Consider the following 10,082-nt stretch of genomic DNA (forward strand, 5'->3'; position numbering starts at 1 on the left):
AGTCAGTGGCGGTGCCCAACAACAGGAAGTGGGAGGGTCAGAAGGGGCGGGTAGCTCAAGCGCCTCTTCGATCTGGGAGCCCCAGGCCGGGGGCAGACGGGTCACGGGAAATCGTCACGGAACCGGATTCGGAGGATGAAGGGGAGGTCAGTGAGGAGCAGGGCCTTTCCTGCCAGATCTCTGCGGTCGGTTGCAACATCTCTAAGTGTCTTGGGTCTGATGTCGAGGCGGACACAGGGGACGAGGAGGAGCGTCGCCCGCGCCAACAGAGGTGGTTGACCGGGAGTGAGTGCTGTTCGGACGACCAAACCCCCACACTGTTCGACATATTCCCACAGGCGGCATCCACACCTAAGGCGAGTCCGCCCATAGCTGCCCCCCCTCAGGCAGACCCCGCGGCACTCGTGGTGAGCAAACCCGCTACCCCAATTCGCCCCTCCAGGACCCGCAGGGCCCCTGAGTATCTGAACGACTACGTGTGCCCCACCCTGACCATTCCAGTGCGCCGCGACGTTCCCAGACCCAGGTGCAGCGTGATGAGCCTGTTACCCTCCTGGGAGCAGCGCGAGGTTGGCCCCCCAGATTTGACCACACAGTGTTCGACTTGTCCCCAAGTGCATCGAGTGGTGCCTAACTGAGAGACGTAGCCGCGCATTACGGCCTTGTGGGAGGGGGGGCATTTGACGTCGCACCAAGTGCCTACATAGCTCCCTACAGGCCGTTATGACGAGGCAACGCCCCTCCTGCCAGTTATGCGTGTGTGGTGCAGTGTAGCTGGGGGGGGGGGGGGGTAGGTGTAGGGGCCAGTTAGGCGCAGTGGTACCAACAAGTACGACAGTACTTCCCGGCGATGAGGGTGATGTGTTTTATTTTTCAGCAGACAATTTATGTATCGCAGAAGAGAGACTGAATTTGTATATATATTTTTTACTATTATTTGAAGGGTCTTGTTCTGATTGTGCACTGGGCGACTTAGGTTCCGCCCCGCCTGCGACACGTCACGAGCTCCGTGGGGGTAGGGTGAGGGGAGGGGGAGACGTGTCAGGAGGGGTAGCGCAGCGCGCGGACGGTGGCACGCGGCAGTCGCGAGCGAGCCACGGGCCCGGTCGGTCACGGGAGTGGAGAGGTCGCGGTTTATTTCCCAGCGCGGTTAAGCATAGTCATTCAGCGTCGCTGGTCAGAACGAGGATAGGCCTGTTGCTAGATGTGCGGAACTACGTGGCATCGCCAGTAAAATCTCGGCTGTCATAATTAATTTTGTATACAAATATAGGTTGTGAGAACCGCGATTGGCCCTCGTGGCGCGGGCGTCCTAACAGACAGTCACGAGTCAGGCGCGAGAGACACGCCTCGCAACCCACAGAGATTTGGAGCATATCCTGAACATCGTGTAGCCAGTAGACTTCGTGTCAGAGCCAGTAGCGCATTGATTTGCAGTGCGGCACAGATCGGCGTGGCACAGCTCACGGAGCCGGGCTTCCCCCTAAGACGTGCACAGGCGGGAACGGAATCAGCCCCATGTATCAGGGTCGGTGTGTAAATAAACCAGCAGTCGCCCATTGAACTTGGACGTTGTGATTACGAGCACCAGGTTAACATCCCCCGGAGGCCACGAGGCCGGAACCCCCCTCTACCTCGAGCAGTCGGGCAGCTGCACCTTTCCCGGGGAATAGCCTGGACGACGACAGTCTATCTGTCGCCGCTTTTTAGGATTAAAATTCATTTTACAGTAGTACTGTGTTGATTTCCGTAACTACGTGCGGAAATAAATAAACAACAGTGTAAACAGAAAAAATGGAAATTGTACTACATCATAGTTAAAAATATTTGCTTGTGCGCATCTTTAATCATAGAAACGCAAAATATACTAGATGTTCGTCTTGCCAGAGAGATGGTACGGGAGGTTTCCGCCATTTTGAACAAAGTGTGGCATGTATACACGATGTGTGTTATCCATGATGCTTTGTTTATTTATTGTTTTCCCCGATGGTGCATATTATTTCAAGGTTATACGCACGTTTTTTTAGCAGTGAATGCAAAAAATTAGTGTATGTCTTGTGGGAGTTGTTTATTTTTGCGTGTTTTTCAATAGCGGCAGTTCGTTGTAAAGGGAATTTCACTATTTCGGAACAAATAAAATTCGGAACTTAGAGGTTAAAATAACATTGATCTTATGGAGGTTCAGTGTGACCAAAATTTTATTTCGTTGCATGGGGTTTTTCGTTTAATAGAATATTCGTTAATGGAGGTTTTACTGTAACATATTACAGCGATGTCCGTACATTTAGCGTTTTCTACAATCCATGACAGATGGATATTTACAGAAGGGGAGAGAGGGGCACATGTGGACATGGGGTAGTTGTGGACAGTTCAGATTTCCCGCCTTTATTTTTATTAAATGTTACTGTGGCTTCTATTCACACTATGTTTACATGAAATTTCAACCTGTTGAGATCTGTTGTTTGTTTTCTATTGCTGAATAATCAGATTTACTCATGAAAGGTAAGTTTTCAGAACTTTATATCTTGGGAAAATACAAATATTGTATGCATTTATATATTTACAATTATTTGCCTGATGAAAGAGTGTAATTTTATCTAACTGTTAAAATAAACAATGAAATTCAGATCATAATCTAAATGCACTTTTTATTTTCATGTATGTTTAAACTGATGCTGGGGCACATGTGTACAGTGCACAGGGGGCACATGTGGACACTGTCCACATGTGCCCTATCCTATAAATTTTCCATTTTTAGGTTATGTAGCCTTATGAAAACCACTTTGAATGGTAGATTACTATGTCCTTATCATATTATTTTGATGTGCATGATTATTATATTAATTTTTATATTTCTTTTCAGTGAATAAAAATGGTACGAACATATAAACGAAAAACCAGCCGTGCAGAAATTCCTGAAGATAACATATCAAAAGAAATTGAAGAAATATTAGGTGGTGCTTCTATCCGATCAGCAGCTGCAAAGTATGATCTAACAAAATCAATGCTACACAAAAGAATGTCAAAAATGAAAGCAAGTAGTGAAAACAGTGAAATTTGTGTAAGTGTACCAGGAACTACTTCACATAAAAATAAAGAAAAAATACAACCCCATGATTCAAAATACACGAGCAAGCAAATATTTACAAAAGAAGAGGAAGCTATGTTAGAAGAGTACCTTATTCAGTCGTCTAAAATGCAGTTTGGGCTCACATATCTTCTAATCCGAGAATTTGCATATTCTTATGCTGTTAAGCTATGTCGTCCTCTGCCGAGCAACTGGACAACACAGAAAATGGCCGGGACTGACTGGATGAAGTCATTTATGAAACGTCATCCTGCTTTATCTCTTCGTAAACCAGAGTCGACCAGTATTGGCAGAAATATCAGTTTTAATCAATATAATATTAGTTCATTTTTTGACAATTTAGATAAGGTGTTATCCAAACACAAATTTAGTAGCAGCAGGATCATCAATGTTGATGAAAGTGGAATCAGCACTGTCTTACCAGCTCCTAAAGTGGTTGCTCCAACTGGCTGCAAGCAAGTGGGCCAAACAGTGTCTGGTGAGAGGGGTGAGCAAGTTACTTTTGTGGGAATAGTTTCAGCGGCAGGCAAAGCTTTCCCTCCAGTGTACATATTTCCTAGAGTTCGTTTCAAGGAAGCATTCCTCACAGGATCTCCTCCAGGTAGCATCGGCTTGGCAATCCAAAATGGATGGATGACAAGAGACGGTTTTCTGCAGGTTATGAAACACATTCAAGAGGTCACTGCAGCTTCCAAAGAAAATCCAATTCTGGTTCTTCTTGACAATCATGACTCTCACACAAGTCTTGATTTAGTTGTATTCTGTAGAGAGAATGGAATAGTTCTATTAACATTCCCTCCACATTGCACCCACCGAATCCAGCCCCTTGATATAGCAGTTTTTGGTCCTTTTAAGTCTAGGTGCAAGACTGCATTCAATTCCTGGATGGCTTCTAATCCCGGAAAGCCGATTACAATTTACAACATTGGTTATTTGAGTGAAAAACCCTTCATTGAATCATTCTCACAAAATAACATTTGTGCTGGTTTTGAGAAGTCAGGAATTTTTCCTCTGAATAGGGATGTTTTTACTGACGAAGATTTCATGCCTTCTAATGTTACCGAGATACACATGGTTAGTATTTCTACTGATGGTAATTTAGAAAAATCAACCATTCCTGGGCCTTCAAGTAGGCTTGATCTTGCTTCAATTCAGTCGGACATTTAGTCGTCCACGTCAAGTATGAGATTTTCTCCAGATCCTACTTCAATTGAGTCAAGCACAGCGACTTGTTCTTCTCATCCAGACAATAATCCTGGCTTCGTGAAAGCTATTCATCCATCCACTTCAAATCAGTGCTATAATGTTTCTGATTCTGTTTCAACAGCATCAAACGAGAACTGTAGGTCTACTTTATCTCAACTGAACAGCGGAACTAGAAGGTCTGTACAAACATTGTCACCAGAAATGGTAAGACCATTCCCAAAGGCAGACAGACAAAAACCAAAAAATTGTAAGAGAAAAAGAAAATCTACAGTATTGACTGATACGCCGGAAAAAATTAGACTTGAAGAAGAATTCCTACGCCTACAGGAAAAAGACAAGGGCAAGTCAAGAACTACTAAGAAAAGATGCAGTAAAAATAATCAAACCATCAAAACTAATTTTCCTAGCAGTTTAGGCCTACTTAGATCAAAACTTAAATCAAATGAAAATGACTCTACTGACTCTGATACCACAACATTTGACAGCACCAGCGAAAATGAAATTGACAATGACGTTATGGATTCAGCTGGATGTTCGGGTGAAATTAAAGTGAATGACTATGTTATAGTAAAATTTCAGTCTAAAAAAATGGTTAAACATTATGTTGGTCAAGTTGACGAGAAAATAGATGAGAATAGTTTTGAAATTAACTTTTTAAAATGGAAAAGTGATGGAAAATTTGTTTTCCCAAATGAAGTTGACAAAAGTGAAGTGCTTATAAAGGACGTTGTCATGAAATTGCCAAAACCAAGAATGGGTTTAATTGGTGGCACAATGCGAGCAAGTGGCTTTCTAACTTTTTCAATTGACACTGAGAGCTACAACTTGGGTTAAGAATAGCAATGAAAAACCATTTTGAATTGTAGATTACTATTTCCTTATCATATTATTTTGATGTGCATGATTATTATTTTGTTTATTAGTGCAGTTGTAGTTAAGACTGTAGGCATAAATGGAATTAACTTGAACTCAATATGCAAATATAATATTATTATACAATTTTAATTTATATTTTTGCTAAATTAAAAATCTAATAATACTTAGTTAATAAATTCCATGCCAAAGTGTAATTTTATTGCAAGTGGTCAGTCACTCAAATCAGCGTCCACAACTGCCCCACATTTGTCCACAAGTGCCCCAGCATGGGGTACATGTGGACAAAACACTCAGTTTGACAAAATAATTTCTCAGTGACAAAGTATGTAATTATAAGTGTAATCTGAGTAGGTGAGGCCAAGTTAACACACTTATAGTACTGTCCACTGCAACTAATGCATTATTTAATGAATAGTAGAAAAAATTCGCTTATTGCAATATTATTGAGTCAAATCTGTCCACATGTACCCCCCTCTCCCCTATTGGTTTTGGATGTTTTTTGATTATAATTATGTTTTAAATTAACTAATTAATAAGGTCCAGGATAGTTTTAACATTTTTCAAACCTCTATAAAGCCAGCTGGCACATGAATATAGGCCCTAAATCTTTTGTCATTCTGTAATGCCTACTAATAATCCAGTGACTTTTCTATGTAACTCTTTTCCATTAGTATTCTTTACCTTGGTTACTTGATATCTTCCTTTTGGGTTACAGAATAACTTGACATAAGGGAAGGTGGGGCAAGCTAGCTTTAACTCCTTACAAAATGGGTAAAAATGAACAAATCAAAACCTATTTAATTACATTTTTTTGGTTCAACAATTAAACTATAATAATACAGAAATAAACTTGAAATTTTGGTACATTTATTCATATATATAATAATTTAAAAATGTACTGTTTGTCCATCTTGCCCCATATGCAGGCACTTTAAAGCCACGTATGTTTTTATCACTGTCTTATTGAATCTTATTTATGACTTCTGCATAGCACACACATGTGAACTGCCTTGTCTTCACTTTATATCCCTGCACAGGAATTGTGGGCACAATGCACCATATCCAACATTCTTCGGAGAAATCGTAGCAATATAACACATTGTTCATCATGTCCTCTTTTGTAACACTGGACCTTATTTTATGGTGTTTTGAGTATAAGGGCTTGTTTAAGAAATCAGAAAACACTACATTTTTCTTGGCAGTAAGTTTATTTTTTTTTACTGTTTTCTTTTAATTTCTTCAACCAAGTCACTCTTATAAGGTGATTCAGTTAAAAAAAACAGTTTTTCCATGTCTGTTGCATGGCTTTCTTTTTATTTTTTTTATCCACTTTTGGAATAGCTAGAATGAATTCAGGGTTGATAACTTGAAAGTTAGAACACGTGGCCACTTGTTCATCTGGAGATTTTTCTGGTGTTTTACACCTTTACATAATTGCTTGTTTTCCATTGAATAATTCTAATGAAACATTTGTTTTTAGATCTTATAGAATCTATACTGCTGTGCTAATGGTAGCTGAACAGATGAAAGCTTTACCGAATAAACTGGAGATCTGATACAGAGTAACCACTTTGCCAGGATTGGTGTGAAGCCATGTTCTTACCTCATCGTCGTAAAACTTACTCAGAGGTTTCATAAATACAACATCCAAAGATTGAAGACGGTGTGAGCTATCTGGTGGCAAACAAAGTAAGACGACCCCTTTTTCATGTGCCAAATCAATTCTAAGTTCTTGGTGTGTGTTTTGTGGCCATCTATTACAAGAAGTATTGGTCTTTCCTTTAACGCTCCAGTAAATTCAATAATAATTTTCGAACCAAGTCAAAAATAGTTCTTTTGTCATCCAACCAGTTTCTTGGACTTTTGGCCGGGCACCAGGAGGAAGTTTAGTCTCAAACTCTAGTTGCATTCTTTTTCAGGGATAGTTCAACATCGGTGGGACATAGCGCCCTAGAGCGTAAAAGGGTTGTTCTCAGAAAAAGGGACAATTGATGAAACCAACTACTTTAGTCTTATTATATTGTCTGAGTAAATTTACAGCTTTTATATAACTTAACTTCAATGTAATCTTTTAAATATGTGCCATTTCACAAAATATGAAAATGATCAGTATTAGAATTAATGAAACCCTTAAAGTTCTTGAAATATCAACTCCGTGGACTGCAGCTCACTACATCTATATGTAGTTTAAGTACTGGAATTGACAGTTTTTTTAGTAACAATTAAAATACTGTATGAAAATGCAATAAATATAAATGAGTAGTTCTGTACTACATATATAAAATAACAAAAAAAAAAAAAATTGTGGTACTCTTTTTAATGTATCTAGTTCTGTTCCCAAAGTAGCCGTCAACTCCATAGAAAACAAGAAATTGTAAAAAAAAAATCACAAGATGGCATTGGCAACAATGTTTTAATTGCAACAGTTCCATAGATTAAGCCATTATGTATCATGTGGAAAAGTGATTCTCTGGTGGTTAGTGAGTGATTTAGTAGGATTAAGTTATTTGAAATGAGATATTAGGTGAGTAGGTTTATTACCTATCAACTCCATGCTTTCTGAATAGTAGGTAATAAATTGCTGAAAGCATCCAGATTAATGTGAATTAAAAGCAAAGAAAGAATACTTGTAAAATATAAAACGCCTTCCTAACCTAAAAATCTTAATTATGGCAAAATTACTAACACCATTTCATCAACTCCATGGAATGTCCTGGCCATGGAGTTGATGAACTGCACGGTGTTGATGTATACAATACATTCCCTACTGTTTGTTTGGAACATATTAAATATTTTAGGCTTTGCAGAACCTAATATTACGTACCATTGTATCTATTTTTAGCATAAGCAATCTAGTTGAATATGTTCTCTAGAATGTGTAAATTGTAAGAAAATTAGCAAAGCATTGTATTGCTACTTCCATTGTACACTAACATTTTATTTTCCTATGAAAACATATTTAAAGTATGTTTCTACTCACAAATAGTAATTTTATAACTAACTTAAATTTATTTTCTGTATATCACTTGGCATCTTCTACTGAATAGAGTTGGACAACGATGTTCAAGAGTGTAAGTAATGATATTGAAACATGTAGGTACCTACCGGTACTCAACCTGACTTCACTTGAGAAGTTAGCCACAGCATACAATAAATTTAACTTCATGTAGCTTAAATATTTCTGATTTTACAATTTGACGATGTCAGATCATTTCTTGAGCCAAATGAGCTAGTAGTTAGTAAAAGGTTACATTTTGTTTCAGGTTTGTTAAAAATATAAGAACCTAGAAAAACATGACAAAAACCAATAAAAAAAACACAGAAATCAATTGAGGATAGGCGTAATAAAAAGAGAGAAACAGATAGAAAACGAAGAGAACATCAAGAACAATCCAGACTTATATGAAGAAGTAAAATGAAAAGAGATGGAACAATATCACAAATGTAAACAAGATGTCGTGTCCTGCATTTGGCCTCTGCCACCTTGTGCGAGTGTTACATGCTCATCCCTGAAACAAACATGGCTGCCCCGACACCGCAGGATATTTTTTACCTAAATCTCTATGACTACGCTCGTATCCTGTAAGATGGTGATGCACCCGGCACCGATAGATGGCGCCTGCTGTAGAATGCAAATAAGTGGGATTCATTGTGTCATTACTCAGGGAAGGAGCAGGCTTCCGCTCGTGTTGGGAGCATCCCGAGAGTCATAAATTAACATATGATTAGGACAGTCAGTGACATCTTATGGAACATGCTACAAAGGCTAAATCTGTAAATATTGACTGTAATGATATTGTACCCGATTTGTATATAAGCTTGGCTTGTACTGTACCAGACAGAAATCCTTACCCCAGAGAAATCTGGGGAAATACAGCAGAAATCTAGAATTGGGTGTATTATTTTCTGCTCTCCTCTTCTCTCATTCCTTCTCTCTCCTTCCTCCGGAGCGGCCTTCGGGATTATGCTCTGAAATCCTTCGCTGGAGCGGCCTTCGGGATTTCGCTCTAGCATCCCTCTACTCCCCTCTCATCCTTCTCTCTCTCTTCTTCCTCCGGAGCGGCCTTCGGGATTACGCTCTGGAATCCTTCGCTGGAGCGGCCTTCGGGATTACGCTCTGGAATCCTTCGCTGGAGCGGCCTTCGGGATTTCGTTCTAGCATCCCTCTTCCCCTGGAGCGGCCTTTCGAGGATATCGCTCTAGGACCTTTCCCTCCCTCCTCTTCCTTGATCCCTGCACAGCAAGAGGACCAGCCCCTCTCTGCACGGCAGATTGCCGACTACAGGAGCTGTTCAAGTGACGACTGAGGAAGTCACACCCCACCTCAAGCCACCCCAGCACTGGACGCTGTTGCCGGGACACGTCAAAGAAGAGAAAATTGTAACGATTTGTGAGCTGTCCAATAGAGATAAAAGGAAAAAAAAAAAATGTGGAAACTGTCTGCAAAGAAGTACAGAGAAAACCAGAAAAAAGAACAAAATGTTGGTGACTGTTTAAGTGAAAACAGTCCTCCTAATAGTCCATCTGTGTTATAAAATAGTGATCACTGTGTACGTTGCCCCAGTACATCATCTGCCACAAAAACATTATCAGGAAGGAGAAAAGTAAGTAAGGAAAGACAGAGCAAAAGCTTACAGAAAAATAAGTAAACTAGAAAAAGAATTAGCAAAGTTCAAATTAAAAATACAATAAATTTAAAACAAGGTATAGGGCAATTCCATTGTTACGGATGTAACAATTGCACATGTTATACTGATTTTAATTCATAATAGAAACATAGTGTAACCCCTCATATTTTTTTTGTACAATAGTCTAGCCTTGCTAGTTATTTATATAAATTTATAGAATTTTAGCATTGCATAGATAATTATTATGAATTATTAAGTGGCTGTTACGTACGTAACTCAGAAAA

At 39.6% G+C, this 10,082-nt stretch overlaps 1 protein-coding gene across 1 annotated transcript; it reads left to right on the forward strand.

Moving 5' to 3' along the window:
* Positions 1–1,979: 1,979 nt before the first annotated feature.
* Positions 1,980–9,812, forward strand: LOC134527825 (uncharacterized). The gene is made up of 2 exons (XM_063360775.1): positions 1,980–2,502; positions 2,864–9,812. Exon 2 carries the CDS (start codon positions 2,873–2,875, stop codon positions 4,253–4,255), a length of 1,383 nt encoding a protein of 460 aa, XP_063216845.1. The 5' UTR covers positions 1,980–2,502; positions 2,864–2,872; the 3' UTR covers positions 4,256–9,812.
* The last annotated feature ends 270 nt before the right edge of the window (positions 9,813–10,082 follow it).

Source organism: Bacillus rossius, chromosome 1, assembly GCF_032445375.1.
Source record: "Bacillus rossius redtenbacheri isolate Brsri chromosome 1, Brsri_v3, whole genome shotgun sequence".
NCBI lineage: Eukaryota > Metazoa > Arthropoda > Insecta > Phasmatodea > Bacillidae > Bacillus > Bacillus rossius.

Excerpts from the sequence above, each read along its gene's own strand:
- LOC134527825 (XM_063360775.1), top strand. The coding sequence starts at position 2,873 with ATGGTACGAACATATAAACGAAAAACCAGCCGTGCAGAAATTCCTGAA.